This window comes from Carlito syrichta, unplaced genomic scaffold (assembly GCF_000164805.1).
Source record: "Carlito syrichta isolate Samal-C Ts95f unplaced genomic scaffold, Tarsius_syrichta-2.0.1 Scaffold301816, whole genome shotgun sequence".
In the NCBI taxonomy this organism is placed as follows: domain Eukaryota; kingdom Metazoa; phylum Chordata; class Mammalia; order Primates; family Tarsiidae; genus Carlito; species Carlito syrichta.
The window spans coordinates 54,112-77,682 of record NW_007245912.1 but is presented as its reverse complement, the minus strand read 5'-3'; the positions used below and the strand labels follow the sequence as shown (position 1 = coordinate 77,682).

Below are 23,571 nucleotides of genomic sequence, written 5' to 3'. Positions count from 1 at the left end.
CTGCGACTTGCTTGGACCAAAAGAATGTATACACAGATAGAATGCTGTGAGATTTCCAAGCCTAGGCCTGAAGGGGTCTTGCTGATGCTGCTTTCCCTTCAAAGTCTGGTTTCTTCGAGAATGAGCAGCCAAATAGGGAAGAGAGCACCCACCCCACATGACGTACCACTAATAATGCACATGTCACATGCTCTCTCCTGGGCCTCCCAGACCCTGCAGAGCCGACAGCTGACCACCACTGCTCTAGGAAGCTGAGGTGACATCACTCGACCATGGAAGAGTTGTGCTAAACTATAAAAAAGAGAATTCTACTTCCGGGTAATTTCTCAACCACTGTATGTTTATGAATTGTATTTCTCCTTTGTTGCCCTTTCAATAATGCTATAATATACTCTTGAATGCATACTTCCTTTCTCATTTGGAAGCTTTGGTCCTTCCTAACAAGATAAGTTCAACTGAAGATTATCTAGCAAAATGACTCTAAAACTAAATTTTCTTCGCCCAGGCTAGAGAGCCGTGGCATGATCACAGCTCACCTCAGCCTTGACTTCCTAGGCTAAAGCAATCCTCCAGTGTCAGCCTCCCGAGTAGCTGAAACAATAGGCAAGTGCTACTAAGTCCAGCTAATTTTTCAGTTTTTTTGTAGAGATGAGGTCTCGCTATGTTGCCCAGGTTGGTCTCGAACTCCTGGGCTCAAGCAATCCTCCTGCCTTGGCCTCTCAAAGTGCTAGGATTACAAGCCTGGCCAATATTTTTTTAACATCTGTTAACAATATCAAAGATGATTATTTATGAATCTATGTCCAGAAATTAAAGAACAAAGTTCTACCAATTTGAAATAAACATAATTTATCTTTATCAAAAGTCATAAAAAGAAAAGCTGATATATTTTTCCAATGCAAGTGGAAATTATTTTGAAATCAGTTCTAAGAAAATAGTTGTGATTAAATTGTGATATTGAAACATTTAATTTTCTAAGTAAAGCTTGAAAATAGCATTTATGTTATTAAAAGATAATTTTCTATAAAAATATTTACAAAGATGCTATCAATAAAACAATTCATAAGTAATACCCAATGCAACATCATTCTTACTCCATCACAGTAGGAGCTACTAGCTGAATTAAATATACCCCAATTATATACTTGGTTTCAATCTTACCATTAAGCTACATACAGAAAAGCTCATTTTTCATTTTCTGCTAAGAATCTGTGTATTCAACAAGATCTTCAACAAACAACTTTTACTAATATTGTACAAGATACTGATGTAAGTAAGAAACCAACAAAAGTGTAAGAAATTCTAGCCTTCAAGTTTTCAAACTTCCTTTTATAGAAAGGAAAATGTCCTTGGACCTCTCCTCGAAATGGTAAGAGATTTATTTATGAGACAGGCCACAGTGATTTAAAATAACACATTATAAGGTATTAATAAAAACAAAGGTTGGGTGTGGTAGCACATGCCTATAATCCCAGCACTTTGGGAGGCCAAGGTGAACGGATTGCCTGAGCTTTTGAGACCAGCCTGGGCAACTTGATGAGGCCTCATCTCTACAATAAATCAAAAAATTAGCCAGGCATGGTGGCGCGTGCCTATAGTTCCAGGTACTTGGAAGGCTAAGGCGGAAATATCACCTGAGCCCAGCAGGTTGAGGCTGTGGTGGCTGTGAAGGTGGCTCAGTCTGGGCGACAGAGTGAGACTCCAACTCAAAAAACATAACAAAACAAAACACCAAACAAAACCAACTTTCACATAATTGATCTACTGTCTAAATGAGCTTTGTGTCCATTTCAACAATAGTAATCATTCATACATAATATCAATACAAGAGTGCTGAATTTCAGCTCAGCAGTAGCAATACAAAGGACAGCCCAAGGATTTTACAATTGCAGAAGTATCTGGAATTGAAGAATTGTCAACTTGAGAAGAGATATTAGTCATGAAAGGAAAAAAATAGATTCATATGGACTAACATTCAGCCAAAAAATAATGGTGGTGGAGATTTCTAAAAAACGAATTAAAAAAGAAATTCTTTATAGCATCTTTTAATTAAGAATAATAATGTACTCTCTTGACAGAAATATTACCATGAGAGGAAAAAAATCCAACTAACAATAATCATTTCATTAAAACATTTATTTAACAAATGTGTCAAAAGTCAATGTGATATTTTAAAATGACTTCAGGAAGTCCTATCTTCAAAAGCATAAAATAAGATATTGTCTGAGTAATTTTAAAACAAATCTAAAATAAAAGGCAGGGCACAATGGCTCATTCCTTTATTCCCAGCACTCTGGGAGGTTGAGGCAAGAGAATCACTTGAGCTCATGAGTTTGAGACCAGCCTGGGCAACAGAGTGAGACCTCGTCTCTACAAAAAACCAAACAAACAGCTAGGCGTAGTGTGCGCCTATAGTCCCAGCTACTTGGGAGGCAGAGGGGAAGGATTACCTGAGCTCAGGAGGTCAAGGCTGCCATGAGCCGTGATCATGCCACTGCACTCCAGCCTAGGCAAGAAAGTGAGACCCCGAACTCAAAATAAAATAAAGATGCAGAACTTACTGCCTGTGCTTGCTTAATAAATTCAAGAATATCTTCTTTTAAAGCCTGATGAATTTTTGCTGGGCCTTTATCATCCCAGAGACAGACTGCATGCACATCCCTGTAAATATAAAGCAGGTAACATACATTAACAATGGAACAAGAACAGAGATGAAACTCATTTTAAGTTCTATTTTAGCACAGTTTCTATGAAGCATACTAGATCAAGCTCATGATGCCTGGATGCACTTGAACTTTTCTTGTCATTGTTTTTCTCTGTTACTTCGTTACAAAATTTCACTATAAAAGCATGCCTCCATTTTCCAATCTCACGCACCAAGGTTAACTGCTATTGATATTTTCTTGTATAAAACAAGTATAAATCCTTTTAGTTCTTTAACACGACAGATGCATACTATTTTTTAGTCACTTAAATTCCATTAAAGCAAATCTCTCAGCTTCTCCATACATTCATTACTCATTTACACATCAATTGCCATTCTGTTGCTTTTACTTAAACGAAAACACCGCTCATAAATTGGTACACAAAAACTCAAGAGCACTTACAAAGTTGATATATTTTACCAAAAGATCACTCATTATAGGAATATATTTAATACTAGTACATGTTCAGAAAATTAATTTCTTAATTACCAAGTTGTAAAGCAAGGAAACTTACAACAAAATGATTATACTTAGCATTCATGAATTCATTCAAAAAATGTTCCCCAGTGACTGATTCAATACATTAAAAGTATCAAAGGAATCAAAATAAAACATATACAGAATTATGACATGCCAATGGCCAACTGTTTTATATTCTATTCTAATTCTTAAAAACACATCATTATAACCCAAAGGTTTGTCTGCATATTAATTTGAGCTTGTTAAATCAGCCTGATAATGGCATCTGGCCCAGTGCCTAGGATGCAGTAAGGACACAAATATTTGTTAAATAATAACATAATAGGTAATATCTGACCCCTTACTATGTACTGGATACTAATCTAAGTTCTTTTAACTGATTCAATCTTCACAGCAGCTCTATAGGACGACCACTTTTATCCCTATTTTACAGGCGGGAAAACTGAGGCAACGAAAGGTTAAGTAACAGTTCTAAGAGTAAACAGTGTATGATGGAGCCAGGAATTCAGGCTCCAGGGTTTGCACCAAACCAAATTTGCACCCCCCTCCCCAATCTACAACAAGTTGCTAACATGATTTTTTTTGAGTTGGGGGTCTCACTTTGTCACCCAGGATGCAGTGTAGTGGCACAGTCACGGCTCACCATAGCCTCGACCTCCTGGGCTCAGGTAGTCCTCCCCCTAAGCCTTCTGAGTAGCTGGAACAGGCGTGTGCCACCACACCTGGCTAATTTTTTGTAGACATGAGGTCTCACTATCTTGCTTGGGCTGAACACCTGGGCTCAAGCAATCCTCCCACCTCAGCCTCCCAAAGTGCTAAGATTACAGGCGTGATCCACTGTGACCGGCCTAAAGTAATCTTCACAAAACTTAAAACACATCATATTACCCTATACTTTAAATCCTCTAATGCAGCTGGCCCCAGTCTTTTTGGCATCAGGGACCGTTTCATGGAAGACAATTTTTCCAAGGACCAGGGGTGGTGGGGGGGATCATCAGGCATTAGATTCTCACAAGGAGCACAACCCAGATCCCGCACATGTGCAGTTCACAATAGGGTTTGCACTCCTGTGGCCTGGTTCCTAACAGGCACAGACTGGTACGGTCCACGGCCCAGGGGTTGGGGACTCCTGCTCTAAAGGTTTCCCATTGTTCTCTGAATAAACTGTAAAAGGATTAACTGACTCCTGCACACCTCTGCAGTCTCACCTAATGACTAAAGGAATCTAGAGTTTAAACAAAAAGATGGTTTACAAACCCAAGGATAGGGTACGAGTTGAAAGTGAGAAGGAGAGGGGAAAAGAGAAGCCTTCCTAGAGCAGCTGGTTCCTGAGCTTAGTCTCAAAAAATTGGAGTTTGCCAGGCAAAGGTACAAGAGATAGGAGGAAGGATATTTTATGAAAAAACGACAGTATGAGTAAAGACATGTAGATGATCATGGTGACTGCAGTGAGCTATAAGCAAATCAATGTGGTTTCATGTAAAGAGTAGAGCGGGGAGTGATAAGGAGGAAACTGAGCAACCCAATCGCTCCCACCGCTTTTTTGGTGAGTTGCAATCTCACTCTGTTGCCCAGGTTGGAGTGCAGTAACATGATCATAGCTCACCACAGCCTCGACTCCTGGGTTCAGGCTATCCTTCTATCTCAGTCTCCCGAATAGCTGAGACTATAGGCACATGCCACTACATCTGGCTAATTTTTTATTTTTTTCGTAGAGACAAGGTCTGCTATGTTGCTCAGGCTGGTATCAAACCCCAAGGCTCAAAAATCCCGCCTTGGCTCTCAAAGTGCTGGAATTACAGGCGTGAGCCACCCGCCTGGCCCCTAACCCCTTTTTATTCCTTACATTCAATGACAAACCTACTGTATCCATCACCCAAATGTCTCTCTAATGTTGACAGTTCCATTCATAGTCATTAGCACAGTCTCGCTTACTTAGTCTACTATAACCAAACTAAGACTTATGATTGCTTACTAAGTACCAGGCACTTCACATTGACTCAGGCATTAGTTTAGGTCCTCCAAGAAGCAGGTGGGATTAGAAACACAAGAGACTGAAGGAACGCTTGCCAAGGAAAAAAAAAATGAGCCAGAGAAAGCCAGGCGAGCCAGAGACAAGTCTACAATGTAGGTCTGATCCCTGCAGAGGAGACAAGGAAGAAAGATTGAGCAGCAAGAATCAGCACAGTTCTAAGATAGTTTGGTAAAGCTGTTTAAGAGTTCTGGAGTCCTGCTGGGCTTGGTGGCTCAACCTGTAATTCTGCACCTTTGGGAGGCTGAGGTGAGTGGATTGCCCGAGCCCGCGGGTTTGAGACCTGCCTGGGCAACTTGGCGAGACCTCATCTCTACAATACATCAAAAAAATTAGCTGGGTGTGGTAGTGCACGCCTATAGTTCCAGCTACTTGGAAGGCTGAGGCGGAAGGATCGCCGGAGTCCAGCAGGTTGAGACTGCGGTGGCCGGGAGCGGTCACTGCACTCCAGTCTGGGCAATGGAGTGAGATTCCAACTCAAAAAAAAAAAAAAAAAAAGAGTTCTGGAGTCAGAGTCACCTACCAGGAGTCTGGTGCCTCCCCCACAGGCCTATCTTAGTATACCTGCTGTACTGAAACCACCACTGGGTACATGTGAGAAGGGCTCAGCTGTGCTTGGGTCTCTCACAAGACAAGTGGGGATGGTGTGGCTAGGAGAGTGAAGCTGGGCAGGTCCCCAGAAATCTGATCAAAAGGAAGGGTCAGGCTTTTGAGCAATTTGGTGCATCTTCCTAGCTCTCTTTTCCCAAGCTCCAGATATCCTGTTCAATGCTACATCCTCTGTGTACTCCTTTTAATCTAAGGCATAGTGTCTATTCACCGCCACCCAACAGAACATGTTAAGTCTCCTGGTCTATTTTCATAAATATCTCAGGAAAAGTACTATAGTATACTTAAGGAATGTATTATAGTATCCACAAAGCTTTCTACATTCTTCTCCCTAAACTTACTCTCCCCCTCCATACTGCCCCAGAAATTAACTAAGCCTGAATTTGTTTTTTGTCAAGTATTATGAGGGGTTCTGAACTTTATAGAAATCGCATCAAATAATAACTTTTTCAAATAATTTTCTCACCTGACATTGCCTTTGGTATTTTACCCATATGGGTACAAATGGTTCTGGTCGTGCCCTTCTATCTGTTACATCCAACATTACTTCTCCAGATAAAAGGGAAGAATAGTAAACAATAAAATATGAAATTAAGTCCAAATGGATAAGAACACTCTTTTTTTTTTGAGTTGGAGTCCCACTCTGTCATCCAGGCTGGAGTGCAGTGGCACACTCATAGGCACTGCAGCCTAGACATGCTGGCTTCAGGTGATCCTTCCACCTCAGTCTCCCAAGTAGCTGGGAGTACAGAAGCACGCTACCAAGCCCAGCTAATTTTTTAATTTACTGTAGAGATAAAGTCTTGCCAAATTGCCCAGGCTGGTCTTGAATCCGTGGGCTCAGGCAATCCTCTCACCTCTACCTCCCACAGCGACATGCGTGAGCCACTGTGCCCGGCAAGAACACACTCTTTTAGAATATGCAACCAAAGTGCTTTTAACAAGAAATATGCTGTAAGGAAAATTATTTTTAAAAACTTAACTATATTTGAAAAACTTAGGAGTTGAGAAGTAGGAGAGGGAGGAAATAAAACCTTTTCAAAGGTTTTACGGGAACAAAGAGGAGGTATAGGAGAAGAAGAGCTGAAAAATATCTCAAAGGTTTCAGTTTCCTTGTGTAGAAGAAAAGAAGAAATAGTGTAACCTTGGTGTGATAAAATAATATGAATTTGCTTTCAATTAACAGTACCACCATATGCTTCTGAGGGCAAGAGGCAAGAAGGTACTCACTAACAGAAGTGAACTTTCAATAACTAACAGAAACAAGAAAGGGGAAAATGAAGAAACAATAATATCAAATAAATGATAAGGTTATAGAAGCGATAATAAACAAGAATATCACTATTATATTTTATGGGATAATTTTATTTTATGAAATAATGTATCTCATAGAAAACAGTATTTTTAGAACAAAGATGGCATGACTCTATACGAATTACCTAGGTAGGCTAAGTCACAGACACAGAGTCGAGCGGAGGTCACCAGGAGCTGGGAGAGAAAGGTGGGAACCACTGTTTAATGAGCATGGAGCTTTAGTTTAGGATGATGCAGTAGTTCTGGGGATGGATGGTGGTGATGTTTGCACGACATTGTGAATATAATGTCACAATGTCACCTAAAAATAGCTAAAATGGTAAATTTTACATAATGCACATTTACATATACATTACATAATACAGTATCTATACATTTTATGCCAGGTATATGTACAATACATATCAAAATAGAAAGCAAAAATAATCAGAAATGTAAGAACTTAACACAAATACACTGGAATGATTTAATACATCTATATAAATTAGAATGCACTCAACTAAAAACAACACTAAACTCAATTAACATCAACTTAAACTATTAAAAGGTTATTTTCTTTATATAACAAGAAGTCTGAAGGCAGGCAATTATTGGTGTCTCTTCAGGGACTTCCCAGGAGTTCTTCCTTTCCATGCTGCCATCTTAGCATGGAATAGTTTCTTACCCCTGTGACTACGGGGGGCGGGGGGCTGGGGGGAATAGGTACCAGGCACATTGGTTTAACTCATCAGGAAGGTAAAAACTTTCTTAAAAGGTTTTCATAGACTTATCTGCTAGAATTGTGTTACACCGTCATGCTAGCAACAAGGAAGGCCTAAGAAATGAATATTAAGTTTTCCAGTCTCTCCTAGAAAGCATGCAAGGCAGAGACCAGAAATGGATTTGGCTTAGCTAATGAACAGAGTTTATCACAAAATTTCTCCACTTTTGAAAATCTAGTAGAAAAAAAATTAAGGACATAAAGGAATTTAAAAATACAATAAATGAGATTCATTAGAAACTATTATGAGAATAACTACATGCCAACAAACAGGATAACCTAGAAGAGATGAATAAATTTCTAGACACAAACAACCTACCAAGAGTGAAGAAAAAAAAAAAGAACAGAACACTAATGAGTAATAAGATTGAAGCCATAATAAAAAGTCTCCCACCAAAGAAAAGCCCAGGACTTGATGGCTTCACTGCTAAATTCTACCAAACATTTAAACAAGAACTTACACTAATTCTGTTTAAACTGTAAAGAAAGGAATACTTCCAAACTCATTCTCCAAGGCCAACATTACCCTGATACCAAAACCAGACAAAGAAACAACAAAAAAGGGAAACTACAGGCCAAAATTACTGACAAACATGGATTAAAAAATCCTCATCGAAATATTAGCAAACCAAACTCAACAACACTTTAAGAAGATCATCATGATCATTTGGACTCATCCCAGAAATGCAAAGTTGGTTCAACATACACAAATCAACAAATGGGATACATCAAATTAACACAATCAAGGACAAAAACTATATGATCTTTCCAATCGATGTTGAAAAGCATTCAATAAAATTCAACATCTCTTCATGATAAAAACTCTCAACAAACTGGAGGGTAGGTGTGGTGACTCATGCCTGTAATCCCAGCACTTTGGGAAGCTGAGGTGAGATGAGTGCATGAGCCAAGGAGTTCGAGACCAGTCTGGATAGCACCGTAAGACCTCATCTCCACAGAAATACAAAAATTAGTCAGATGTAGTGACACATGCCTGCAGTCCCAGCTCCTTTTGAGGCTGAGGCAGAAGGACTACCTGAGCCTAGGAGGTCGAGGCTGCAGTGAGCCACGATCGTGCCACTACATTCTAGCCTGGGTGACAGAGTGGGACACTGATTCAACAAATAAACTGGATACGGAAGGAACACACTTTTAAAACAATAAAGGTCATATAGAACAAACCCACAGCTAACAGCTAACAGCTAACATCATGCTGAATGGAGAAAAGCTGAAAGCCTTTACTATAAGAACTGGAACAAGACAAGGTGCTCACTTTCACCATTCTTAACATCACACTGGAAGCCCTAGCCAGAGCAATAAGGCAAGAGAAAGAAAGAAGGGACATTCAAATTGGAAGAGGAAGTCAAATTGCCCCTTTTGCAGATGACATGATCTTACATCTAGAAAAACCTCGACTCTACCAAAAAACCCTTCAGAATTAAAAGTTGCAGAATATAAAATCAACATTAAAAAATCAGCAGTCTGGGAGATAGAGTGAGACTCCAACTCAAAAAAAAAAAAAGAAAAAGAAACAACTCAATGGCAAAAAACAAAACAAAACAAAAAACCCCTCATAATCCAATCTTAAAATGGGCAAATGATCTGAATAGACAAGCAGACATGCATTCTTTTTTTTTTTTGAGTTGGAGTCTCACTCTGTCGCCCAGACTGGAGTGCAGTGGCCGGCGATCCTTCCGCCTCAGCCTTCCGAGTAGCTGGAATCACAGGCACGTGCTACCACGCCCAGCTAATTTTTTGATTTTATCGTAGAGGTGAGGTCTCGCCTGCCCAGGCGGGTCTCGAACCCGCGGGCTCAGGCCAGACATGCATTCTTAAAAGAATACACACAAATGGCCACAGTCAATAGATATATCTAAAAATTGCTCAACATCACTAATCATCAGGGAGATGCAAATCAAAACCCAGTGAGATATCATCTCCCCCCCAGTTAAAATGGCTACTGCCAAAAAGACAAAAAATACAAATTCTGTTGAGGATGTGGAGAAAGGGCAAAGCTAGTACTCTGTAGGTTGGAATGCAAGTTAGCACAGTCACAAGGAAAACAGTCTGGAGATTCCGCAAAAACCTAAAAGCAAGCCAGGTACAGTGGCATGCACCCACAGGCCCCACTAATCGGATGCTGAGACAGGAGGATCGCTTGAGCCCGGGAGGTCAAGCCTAGAGTGTGCTAGGATGGTGTCTGTGAAGAGCCACTGCATTCCAGCTGAGGCAACATAGCAAGACCCCATGTAAAAAAAATAAAATAAAATAAAAGTAGCTATACCGTGTGATCCAACAATCCCACTGCTGGGGATACAAATCCAAAAGGAAGGAAATCAGCATATCAAAGCAGTATCTGCACTCCTGTGGTTATGGCAGCACCATGCACGAAAGCCAAGATATGAAAGCAACCTAAGCACCCAACATGGACGAATGGAAAAAGAAAATGTGGCATAGATATACCACGGAAGGAAATCCTGTCACTTCAGCAATACGGACAGAATTAGAAGACACTGCATTACGAGAAATATGCCAAGCACAGAAAGACAAATACCGCATGTTCTCACATATATGTAGGAGCAAAAACAAAAGGGATCAAATGAAGGTAGAGAGTAGAATGATGGTTACCAGGGGCTGGAAAGGGTAGCGGGAAGGGAAGGATGAAGACAGGTGAGTGAAGGGCACAAAACAGAGTCCTGGAGAAGGAGTAAGTGTGCATGTTCAGTAGCACAGGAGGGTGACAACAGTCAACAGTCATCTACTACACGTTTCAAAAGAGCGGGAGGATCGTGAATGTTCCCAACACAAAGGAAGGACAAATGGTTGAGGTGATGGGTTGACTAACCGCCCTGATGCAATCACTACGCAGTCTATGTACATATCAAAATATCACATACACCCCATAATATGTATACACTTATGTATCAATTTTAAATTAAAAAGAATGTGGCTAGGCATGGTGGCTCCTGCCTGTAATCCCAGCACTCTGGAAGGCTGAGGTGGGAGGATCGTATGAGCCCAGGAGTTTGAGACCAGCCTGGGCAACATAGCAGGACCTCGTTTCTACAAAAAGTCAAAAAAGAAAATTAAAAAGAAAAAAGAAAAATACAGGCCGGGCACAGTGGATCACGCCTATAATCTCAGCACTTTGGGAGGCTGAGGTGAGAGGACTGCCTGAGCCCACAGGTTCAAGACCAGCCTGGGCAACTTGGTGAGACCGCATCTCTACAATAAACCAAAAATCAGCCGGGCAGGGTGGTGTGTGCTTAGAGTTCCAGCTACTTGGAAGGCTGAGGCGGAAGGATCACTGGAGCCCAGCAGGTTGAGGCTGCGGTGGTGCTGAACATGCCACTGCACTCCAGCCTGGGCAACAGAGTGGGACTCCAACTTAAAAAAAAAAAAAAGAAAAATATAATTAATAGCCATGACTTAACAATGATTCTTGCAACCCTCAAAAAGTGAGCTTTCTCCTTAAATAATATGCACACATACCCTGAGGTACAGTCTCTAAGAAAGCCCCAGCATCCCTGCCTCCTGGATTCACACCCTTGAATAGCTCCTCCTACAGGGTACACGGAATTGTCTGTGATGAACAATATCCTGCAGAAGTGATGGCTTGTCCCTTCCAAAACTATGTTATAAAAAACCACGGCTTCTGTCTTGGGAGTTCTCACTCTTTCTGGATTATTTGCTCTGGGAAAGGCATGCTAACACACTGTCAACAGCCCTGTGGAGCCACATGGTGTGGAACTGATCTATGGCCAACAGTAATTGAAGATCCGAGACCTGCCAACAAGCGTGTGAACGAGCTTGGAAGCTCATTCAGCCCTAGCTGAATCTAGGCCTAGATGTCTTGCAGAAAGTTTGACTGCAGCCTCAGGAGAGACTCTGAGCTAGAACCACATAATTAAACCACTATCAGATTCCTGACCCTTAGAAACCATGCAATAATAAGTGCTTATTGTTTTACTAAGTTTTAGAGTAATCTGTTACTGTTAATACACAGAGACACAACCAAGAAGGAAGGGGGACAGATGCCTACTTTCACTGTTCAGACAAGAGACAGGGTAGAAAAGAACAGCTGGGATGGAAAGTTCAATTCAAGCGATATTTAATAAAAGTCTATGAAACCTAGTAATCAACTGGATATAAGGGGGTAAGAAAAACAGGAGATTGGGGATAGCTTCCAGATTTTTGGTTTGAGACTATGAATAAGAGATTTTTATTATTTTGAACCTGGAGTATTCTTTAGAAACTTAAGAGACAGAAATATTCAGAAGCAACTGGCTACCTGGCTCTAGAAGTTCAACTCAGGAAAATAATCTGGATTGCTTATAAAGACATAGGAGTTCAGGTAAAAAATACGAAGAAGTCAGACTCTGGAAGAAATGCACACAAGGATGAGTCAGCTAAGGCCACTGAGACGCGGCAGACAAGGAAACAGAAAGCCAGGAGAAGGTGGGGGGTCACAAAAATCAAGTTAGCAACCAAAGAAACATCTTTTTAAAATTATTCATCAGTAAAGATGAGTTTTCTAAAAATACGGTCTTGGCCGGGCACGGTGACTCAAGACTGTAATCCCAGGACTTTGGGAGGCTAAGATGAGAGGATTGTCTGAGCCCATGGGTTCAAGATCAGCCTGGGCAACATGGTGAGACCTTGTCTCTAAAATAAATCAAAAAATTAGCCAGGCATGGTAGTGTACACCTGTAGTTCCAGCTACATCTTTTTAAAATTATTCATCAGTAAAGATGAGTTTTTTAAAAATACGGTCTTGGCCGGGCACGGTGACTCAAGCCTGTAATCCCAGGACTTTGGGAGGCCAAGGTGAGAGGATTGTCTGAGCCCATGGGTTCAAGATCAGCCTGGGCAACATGGTGAGACCTTGTCTCTAAAATAAATCAAAAAATTAGCCAGGCATGGTAGTGTACACCTGTAGTTCCAGCTACCTGGAAGGCTGAGGCAGAAGGATCGCCTGAGCCCAGCAGGTTGAGGCTGCAGTGGCCGTGAGCGTGCCACTGTACTCCAGCCTGGGTGATACAGCCTGGGTGACAGAGTGAGACTCTGACTCAAAAAAAATAAAAACAAAAACAAATAATAACTGCCTCGTAGGGTGGCTGTTGAAATTATGTCCTATACTGAAAGGAATACACTAAAAGTCTCACAAGTTGGAAATAATTTATTGTCTAACCTCTCAGACCAGAGTCAGACCTATTAATATGGGTCGAGAGCAGCAGTTCTCAGCTGAGGGAGGTTTTATTCCCCTGGAAGGACATCAGGAAACATGTGAGAGTCTCTCTCGGTGTCACTAACGCGCAAGGGGAGGCACAAAGGGAGGGCCCACGCCTGGAGTTCATGCGAGAAGGCCAGCGGCAGCAAGCGTCACGCAACGTGCGAGACGGTCTCTTACACCACCCAAGATGCCAAGAGTACTCCAGCTGAGAAAGAATGATGTAGACTTTCAGAAAAGGGGAGTAAGTCTCAAATAGTCAGTGAGGTCTAATATTAGTACATTATTTTAGTGCCTCAGATTCAGAAAGATATAAACAACCCATATGTGAATGATTAACGGTCAAAATATGGCTAAAATCTGAAGGGTTTTCATTACTATAGGTCTTGCAATTTTGGTGAAGATAAGACACAAATCCATTTAACTAGAAGGATTATATACTGAACTGCCTTAGATTCTCCAAGTGTGGAGGCCATCTACAGTATTATCAAGTACAAGGCTATTTGGCTATTTCTGTGGAGAAGTATACTTTAAGCAAGGAACACCAAAATTCTATGCCCCTTTACTCAGGAATACTCAGAGAACAAGCATTATTTTAGATGATTAATCATATCAGAAACTAAAAACACTCCACCACACCCAAAATATTACTCATTAAATAGTTTCACTGGCCAGGCACAGTGGCTCACCCCTGTAATCCCAGCACTTTGGGATGCCAAGGCAAGAGGATTGCTTGAACCCAGCTCAAAACCAGCCTGGACAACATAGTAAGACCCTGTCTCTGCAAAAAAATCAAAAAATGAGCTGGGCATGGTGGTGCATGCATGTAGTCCCAGCTACTCAGGAGGTGAAGGTGAAGGATCTCCTGGCACCAGAAGGTTGAGGCTGCGATGAGCCGTGATTGTGCCACTGCACTTCAGTCTGGGTGACAGAGTCAGACCCTGACTCAAAAAAAGAGAAAAGAAATGAAAAAGCTCATCAAATAGTTTAAGAAAAATGTATGTATGCATGAATTCTATAAGTCTATAAACAGCCTCAGTTGTTTCTTACTAAACTTTAATTTTTCAAAGAACAGAATTATAGATATAAGTTAATTCATACTATATAACAAGCTCTATATTAGTTAGGAAATGAGAGTATTTTCTTATGTAATAAAGAGAGAAAATGAGCACAGCAGTTCAATGTGTCTTGGCTATTTTTATTGATAACCTAGCTTATTGTGTCTAGATTATCAATTTGTTGATATAGTATTTTACTAGTGTGCAGAAAAACGTTTTTATAGCTGGCCTGAGACTGCTATCCTTAGAAAGACTTGTTTGTAAGGCTGATCCTTTGCTGGCATCTGGGAGTCTGGATTTGGAAGGATTCCCACTATTCCTTGATAAGAGTGGCTTACTGTGCCTAAACCCGTTTATCCAGTGTGGTATATGATGAACACTTGCTTTCTTTTGGGGAGTCTGGAATTTTGGCATTTTGCTAGGCAGAGGCTGCTTACATGACCAGCTCCCAATAAAAACCTGGGGCATTGTCTCTAATAAGCTTTTCTGACAGACATTTCATATGTGTTGTCACAATTAGTTGCTGGATGAATTAAGCTTGTCCTATGTGATTCCTCTGGAAGAGGACATAGGAACACTTACCCCTAGATTTCCCTGGACTTTGCCAAATACACATTTTCCCTTTGCTGATTTTGCTTTACATTCTTCACGGTAATAAATAAAGCATGCATACAACTATATGGTGAGTCCTATGAGTCTTCCAAGCAATGACTGAACGTAGGGGTGATCTTGGGACTCTTGACTCAGTTGGTGTCAGAAGTGGGATTCCTGAGTAAGGATGAAGCAGCAGGACCACAAACATTTGCTGTTTGGGTGGTTACAAAATCACTTACGGTATGAAACAGCAGCTGAGCTTGAATCTGCTGTGAGAGGTAGAATACCCCTGAATTTGAAAATGATACATCTAGACCCAAGAGAAATGGCTCTCTCATTCCCCTGGTTGTTTCTGGTCATGTTGACTCGAGTGAAGGGAGAGAAAGCCTGGTCTCAACCATGTGGTTTTTGCTCTTGCCTCTGGCTAGGCAGAGAAAAGGCCCATAAGCTCTCAAAGGCGAGTTTTGGGTGTAACAAAAATGTTCCAAGTTTATACTGCACTCTCTTCTAAGTATGAAAAAACAATAGCCAAATCAGAGCCTGTGGCTGAAGCAAAGCTTTAGACAACCTAGGGGAGCAGGGGCATCAGAGGGGAGTGAACCCCCCCGCTGTCTCTTCAGTCTAGCTGCTGCTGCTGCAGTGGTCCCTCCCTCCCTCCCTGTGCCTTCAGTCAGGATGGCTCAGCAGCTCTAATGTTCATCTTATGAACACAACTTCACTGCTAAGAGTTTGATTAAATTTAAACTCAGAAAAAGGGGGGGCTGTTTAAAAGACGGCTTTGAATTTTGTGGCTATTGCATCTAGGTATGCAACAAAAACTGAGGTAATACGTTATATGGTAGTTATTTCCTACTTGCTACAGGGATCGTTCCAGGTAGGAAGAGTTTGTGGGATACAACCTCCTTGCTTTTCTCTGCTGGTGAAGGGACTGGAATTTAAACTCTCCGAGTATGAGAAACAGAATAAGTCTGTATAATGCATGATATTTGCTACAGTTCTTACCTGCTGGTGCCTCTGGGGTAAAAAGAGACAACATGAAAACAAAGGAAGCCGGGCTCAGTGGCTCAGCCTAGAATTCCACGCCTTTGGGAGGCTGAGGTGAGTGGATTGCCCGAGTCCGCGGGTTCGAGACCCGCCTGGGCAACTTGGCGAGACCTCATCTCTACAATAAATCAAAAATTAGATGGGCGTGGTAGCGCGCGCCTGTAGTTCCTGCTACTTGGGAGGCTGAGGTGAAAGGATCGCTGGAGCCCAGCAGGTCGAGGCTGCGGTGGCTGGGAGCGGCCACTGGACTCCAGTCTGGGTGACAGAGTGAGACTCCAACTCAAAAAAAAAAAAAAAAGAAAAAAGAAAACAAAGGAAATCTGATGAAAATACACGTTTGGAGTTTTAAAATGCAGGTCTACATTGCCACTGAGCTCCTGTGACATCACATGTCTGACCCAAAGAGGCTGATGGTTCTCCAGCCTGATGAGCATATTTTTGAGTGGATCAATTTGGATTCTAAGACTGACAAGGTAAAAAGAACTTAGGTCACTCTTGCTTATCACGTGAATTTGAAACATGACTGTGAGGTTTCCAGCATCTTGACAGTGTTGCTGCCAAAGAAAAGACACTAATTTTTTTGGAATCCTGAAATCACAGATCTTAACTACCTTGACTGACTCTAGGCTGAAACTGGATATTGTTGGCTACTGGGCTATTTCAACTTTAAAACAGGCTGTGTTGAACTAAAAGCAGGCATATACTCAATTTACAGGACTTTACGTCAAAGACTTTTTTTTCTAGTTGGGGTCTCACGATGTTGCCCAGGTTAGAGTGCAGTAGGACCGTCACAGCTCACTGTAGCCTCAATCTTCTCGGCTTAGGCGATCCTTCCACCTCAGTCTCCTGAGCAGCTGGGACTATAGGTGTGTACCACCACACCTGACCAATTTTTAATTTTTTTGTAAAGATGAGGTCTTGTTGTGTTGCCTAGATTGGTCTCAAACTCCTGGGCTCAAGCAATCCTCTCATATTGGCCTCCCTAACTGTTGGGATTATAGGCATGTGCCATCACGCCCAGCCCTCAGACTACTGAAAATTTATAAGACATTCTCCTGTGGAGTCATAAACTAAAAAAAAATTCTGGATTCTAACTGAACCACCTCAACCACTTACAGATGTTCACAGAAAAGGGCTTATTCTCTGAAAGGACCTTCCAAAATCAAGCTGTTGGCTGGCCTTATATATCTGATATAGACATGAATTATATGAGGGGGTACCCTGGAAAACCCGGAATTTATGAAACACCGAGTATTTATTCTTACATGCTTAAACCAGCCATCTTCAAAGTACTCTCCATTTCATGCAATACACCTATTGAGACACTTTTTCCATGCTCAAAACAGTTTTTGAACTCATCAATTTTGATGCCTTTTAGTGTTTCTGACGTTTTTTGTTTCACCTCTTCCAGGTTGGCAAAATGTTTCCCTTTGAGGATGTTTTTCATCCAGGGAAACAAGGGAACAAAAAGTTGCTTGGGGCGAGATCAGGTGAATAAGGAGGGTAGGGCACAGGGGTCATGCTGTTGTGATCAAAAACTGCTTAGTACTCAGTGCAGTGTGGGCAGGTGTGCTCATAAATCACTCATCATGAAATGGGCAAACGTGTAGAAAGCATCTCCCCCCCAACTAAAGCCCGAACGCAGTCTCTCACAACAATGCCAGCTGGTACACTGATGCCATGGGCTCCTAGAACACTTACCTAGTGGGGGAAGCCTGTACTATAAGGTGCCTGCCCTCCAAAAAATAATCAGTTTGTTTGGGGTCCCCTTTGTAGTCCTAATCTGTGGTTCCTGCCCAAAGCTGCAAGCCGGGAGAGGGCACATCACAAAGAGTATCATGCTCTCACCACTCTTTATGGACTAGATTTTGACCCATTTTCAAGACACTGTACTGTTGCTGACTTGCACTGCCACTGACTTGCACATGGCTTTCTGGATTAGGTGTAGTTTGCAACAGTAGATGAATGATCTGGCTCTGTTTCCTTCACCTTCCTCTCACCTCTCCTGGTACACACACCTTAGTAAGACAATTTGATTATTAAATGCAGCTGTCTCCAGAAAGGACCTCCACTAGATAAGTGATCAGGACAAAAGGGATAAGAGGTTAACAAAAACTCATCTTGAAAAGCTCTAAAAATTCAATATTTTGTCCTGACCAATTCCCAAACATGGTATGTCTTTCTAATTAAGATGTATAAAAATGTTTTTCTGTAAAAAATGCTTTTTTCCTCTTGAAAGTCTAGATAACAGATTTAAAAATGAAGTTTTCAGGATGGGCACAGTGGCTCACATCTATAATCCCAGCACTTTGGGAGGTCGAGGTGAGAAAATTGCCTGAGCCTATGGGTTCAAGGCCAGGCTGGGCAACTTGATGAGATCTCATCTCTAAAATAAATCAAAAAATTAGCCTGGCATGGAGGCACGTGCCAGTAGTTCCAGCTACTTGGAAGGCTGAGGTAGCAGGAACACCTGAGCCCAGCAGGTCGAGGCTGTGGTGGCCATGAGCGACAGAGTGGGCAACAGAGTGAGACTCCAACTCAGAAAAATAAATAATTTAAAAAAATTTTTTAAATTAAAAAATGAAGTTTTCATTACAGACTGGGACACACTGATTTTGTGGGAAGGCATAGGGAAGAAGGAAGACATTAATAATTTTTGCTTTTCGTAACTATTCCTGAAGAGAATCACTCAGTGATGCCTCTCCAAGCTACTGTGAGTGCTTTTAATTCCTACTGCCTGCTGAGTTTACAGTCACACCTAACAGCATTGGCCAGGAGACAGCAGGGAACAATCCCAGCTTTCCAGTTTCCACGCAGAATGTTTTAGACGTCGCTCACACTAGTGAAGCAAACGAACTGGTGTGACGGACAAAGCAAAACTGGAACGACCTGCCTTCAGGTACTCCACGTGAAACCCTGGCCTGAACTGAACTGCCTGGGCTCGACAGGGAGCCTGAGGATAAAAAGGACCCATGGCGGGAGGCCACACCAGAGGACTTGTCAGCTCACACTACCTAACGTGTATCTTGCTTGGTGTACCCTAACACTTCATTTCCAAGAACATCACACGTGGTCCCTGGGATTAAATTTGATAGGCACAGTGTGTGCCTATCATGACACTGCCCCAATCCTGGAAGGCTTTCAGGTCTGCTTCAACTTACTGGCTTGAGTTGTGCCATACTTGAGTTGACACTTGAGGTTATGTTAAAAAAAAAAAAAAAAAAAAGGTTTATAAAGAAACTGAAGGAGAAAGCCACTTGGTTTTCTAAGGTAAATCTTATGGTAAATGAAATTTGTTTTAACTGGCTAGATCCAGGATCCCTAAAAGGCATAAATGAAATCAATACTACAGGTTGGTCTTTCCCACTGCATGGGAGCCTACTGCCTAATTTTGTTAGAAAGACATTTTGGCCAAAGGCCAAGAGTTAGCACAGCAGACCTGAGACTGCATTTAATGGAAAAGCCTACTTGTAAGATCAGCCCTTGGCTGGCATCTCAGAACCTGAATGGTCAACAGTTTCTTACCCTTGAATAAAAATGTCCTGAAATGAAAAAAGTGGCACACTGTACCTAAACTGTTTATATCACAGTTTATAATACAAACAATACGGTGTGAACTGATCTCAGTACATGCCAGGCAGAGACCGCCTCCATAAAATCTCTGGGCACTGAGTCTCTCACAAGCTTTCCTGGCAGAAAATGTGTCACACGTGGCATCAATCTTGTTAAACATGTCCTGTGTGACTCCCCTGGGAGAGAACTCTCAGAAGCTTGTGCTTCTTTTCCCCAGTCTTCACCCAGTTGCCTTTTCCCTTTGCAGTTTTGCTCTGTACCCTTCACTGTAATGAATCATGGCTGTGAGTATGACCATATGTCCTGGGACTCCTCCAGCAAATCACTGGACCTGGGGAAGGTCTTGGGGACCCCAACATCGCTAGTAAAGATTTTTAATACATAAACAGACCAATTTAGAGTTGCACATTCCATTTGGGCACAGAAAGACATCACCAACATTTCCTTTATGTTAGCAAACAGAATTAATGGATTACTTACGAAAACAGATCAAACCACTGCTGTTTTGTAACAGATTCCTGGCGTAAAAGCTTCAAAACAATCGGGCGCATGAAATCCCATTTGTCCTCAAACTGAAGAGAACCTTTATTTTTAAGGAAAAAGATAAAAGGTAGTTTAATTTAAAGACAGTTAAGTCAACAGTGTCCTATAATTTTTATCTTTCAAGAAACAGTTAAAGAAATGCAGGGCTCAAATTTTAAAAGACCGGTTTTCCATGACATAATGGAATCCTTATAGGCTTCATCTGTTATTGAGGATGCACAGGATGACAACCATAAAAGAGAAACATTGTACAAAAGTGTGTAGTAAACAACTTGGTCCTACCCAAAGAGAAAGCCTGCCTTTCCTTTTGGCTTCTGGCAGGTAATCTCTGGGTACTTGGAATGTTAAGTCTTGTAAGTGTAACTTTGCCTGGGGACCTTGGGTCAAACGGGGTAGGCTGATAGTGTGATTCAGGGAGGGGGCTGTCCACACCTGTATGGTCTTAAGTGGGAGCTGGCCAATCAGAAAACCAACAATGTGATGTGGGGTGAGGGATTTGGGTCATGCAGGGACAGTCAGCCTGGAGACTGAAATTATCCACACGAACAATTCATCAGTCATGCCTATGTGAACAAGCTCCACAAAACTCCACAGTGAAGGCTAGACAAGCTTCTGTTTGACAGCCCTCGTGCATACCGCCACCCACTGGTACCCGGGGAGAAGCCCGGAGAAGCTCTGCCTCGGGGACCCTCCTGGCCTCTGCCCCAGGAGTCCTTTCCTTTGGCTGATCTTCATCTGAACCCTTTCCCTATAACAAATCATCCCCCCACCCCGCGCTCCTCACAGCACTCTTCCCAGACACACAAATGGACCACGGGAAGCCTATGGGGAGTTGGCAACAGGGAAATCCCTGGGGGAGAGGATTCTAGGCAGAGGACACAGCTGATGCAAAGCTCATACAGTAGGAGCATGCTGATTAGACTCACGGTGGAGCAAAGTAAGGACAAAGAACAACAGCATTCCCTAAACCCTCTCAGCCCTGCTCATGAATTATCAAACCTGACAGTGGTTCTCTGGGAAATCCCCAAACTTATAGGTGGTGTAAAAGTAAGAGTGGTCTTATGTGGAGACTGTGCCCTCTAATGTTTTAGTTATCCTAAACTCCTCACAAAAAGTATATTGGAAATCCATATAAACTCTGAAAACTGAGGTGGGGGGGCATGGTAAGATACCCATCTCATTTTTTCATGCTGATAAAACCCTGACACTAAACAGTTGAGGACAGCACAAGAAATGGAAACTCCAGGGCAATCTTACCAAGACAGCATAGATGCAAAAATCTAAATAAATATTAGCAAATCAAACAAGTAGCATACCAAAACAATGATACCTCATAAGCATACACAGTCTATCCCAGAAAAGAGAAGGCGGTTCAACATTAGGAAAAAAAAATCAATTAATTACATTACCAGAAAGAAAGAAAGAGTGAGGGATACCCCATATATGTTGGTCATTACCATCACTCCTTTTCAAGTGAAGCATGACCACGTGACTTGTCTGGGCCAACAAATTTAACCAAAGTAATTAATGCCCTAATATACCAGCATCAAACACCCACTGGAACTCATGACTGTTTTACCATGCAGATGTTGTTGAGGATATTGCTCACCTGCATCCCAGGTTCTTAACCTGAGTTTCATGCACTGACTGTACAGAATCTGCAAACTCCCTGAATGATAAGCCTGAAACAGTGTTTCGATACATGGCTTCACAACAACCTGCATCAAAATTGCCTAGGGTGTGATCACACACAGAGATGTCTAAAACCTCTCTCAGACCTGATGTCTCAGAATCCCTTGGAGCTACTTCAAGATCTGCATGCTTAGTAAATTCATGATAAAGCCACATACAAATGTGACGGGATCTATGAGGCTAAAAAAGGGAATGAATCACAAACTAACATTATACTCTTGTAATGCTGCACAAAGCCACAAACACAGTTTGTCTTATAAGTTATGATACTGTCTTGCCCCAGGTGCCTGCTTCTATCACAGTATTCTTATCAAAAGGGGTCCATGGCAGAAACCCACTCGAAACCTAGCACCAGGATTAGCTATGTACCAGCGCCTAGTCTGCCCATCAAAGGCAATTTTGATGCAGGTTGTTGTGAAGCTTCTCCTCTGAAGAACAAGTTAGTTTTTCCCTTATAGCCTTAAACGAATTGCTCTCCTCTTCGTGTCTGCTAATGAGAATTCAGTCAGACTTGTGATGCTGTGGCATATACTTTCCATACTAACCTCATGCCTGGCTTCACATTATTTTTTCTATTTTTATTATTTTCCTGTAACTCTCATTTCTTCTTTTATTCTTCCCTCTGAGGAAAAGGTGTGCAAATAAATATGAAAGAACCATGAAAGAACATATAAGTCTTTTCTTAACTATGGTACAGAGAATCAGAACACCCTTTTAACAAGAGGATACTTTCTAATTCAACTAAATCTGTTTCCATCAGGTGCAGTGGCTCATGCCTGTAATCCCTCTGAGCACTTTGGGAGGCAGAGGCGAGAGGACTGCCTGAGTCCAGGGGTTCAATACCAGCCTGGGCAACTTGACGAGACCTCACCTCTACAATAAATCAAAAAATTAGCCAGGGGTGGTGGTGCATGCCTGTAGTTCCAGCTGCTTGGAAGGGTGAAGCAGGTTGAGGCTGCAGTGGCTGTGAGCATGCCACTGCGCTCCAGCCTGGGTGACAGAATGAGACTACAACTCAAAAAATAAAATAAAATAAAAAACTAAGTCTATTTCCATAAGCATTTTTGGCAATTTATAAAATTAAACATAGTATAAGTGCTGCAATTCAAAATCAAAAAGGGGGAGGAATCAAGATACAGAAAAATAGACTAGGTATAGTACTTGGGATAAATTAACCCTTTGCACTCAGATGTCCCCTTTGAGGGGACATGATAAATCTAGCAAACTACTTGGATGTCCCCTCTAAGGGGACATAAAGAGATTGCTTGTGAATACACAGGACAAAGTTATGATAGCACGGATTTTTCAAAAACATGTTTCCTTGAAGGTTTCTATTCAAATTGCACCAAAAAGCAGATAAAGAGATGGAATACAAGGTCCAACAATCAGCTTTGCAAACCATCCTAGAAAAAGTATTAAATACCTCACTGCTGAGTATCACTACAGTCACCTTCAAAGCACCCCCCCCCCCCAGGAAGCTATGTACCAGCGCCTAGTCTGCCCATCAAAGTAATTTTGGAACTCTTTTTCTGGAATGGCCATCAGAGCTGTTGGTTGAGGTCTGAGAGTCGTTGAGGTCTGACAACTAAGTTTGTGAACTTGCCACTGTGTGCTTATGCTGGCAGCACCGTGTAAATAGTTATATTGGAACACCCTCTCTACTCACCTGATCTGGCCCCCAGTGACTTTTTTCTTTACCTGAAGATAAAGAAAATACTGAAAGGAAGACATTTGGTGACATTCACGACATCAAGGGTAATACAACAATGACTCAGATGGCCATTCCAGAAAAAGCATTCCAAAATTGCTTTGATGGATGGACTGGGCGCTGGTGTCTGTGCATAGCTTCCCAAGGGGAGTACTTCAGAGGTGACAATAATATTCAGTAGTGAGGCATGTAGCACTTTTTATAGGATGAGTTCGCAAACTTAACTGTT

The 23,571-nt window shown here is 41.8% G+C and overlaps 1 protein-coding gene across 1 annotated transcript in view; it reads right to left on the bottom strand.

The window, feature by feature from the left end:
- The window catches only part of CUL5 (cullin 5), an 84,710-nt gene extending 63,064 nt beyond the window's left edge, over positions 1-21,646 (bottom strand). The window contains exons 1-3 of the mRNA XM_008055301.2: positions 21,552-21,646; positions 19,880-20,008; positions 2,562-2,661 (exon numbers count right to left, since the gene is read on the bottom strand). Coding sequence (XP_008053492.1) covers positions 2,562-2,661; positions 19,880-20,008; positions 21,552-21,646 — 324 coding nt within the window. The remainder of the gene's footprint in view (positions 1-2,561; positions 2,662-19,879; positions 20,009-21,551) is intronic.
- Between the last annotated feature and the right edge of the window lie 1,925 nt (positions 21,647-23,571).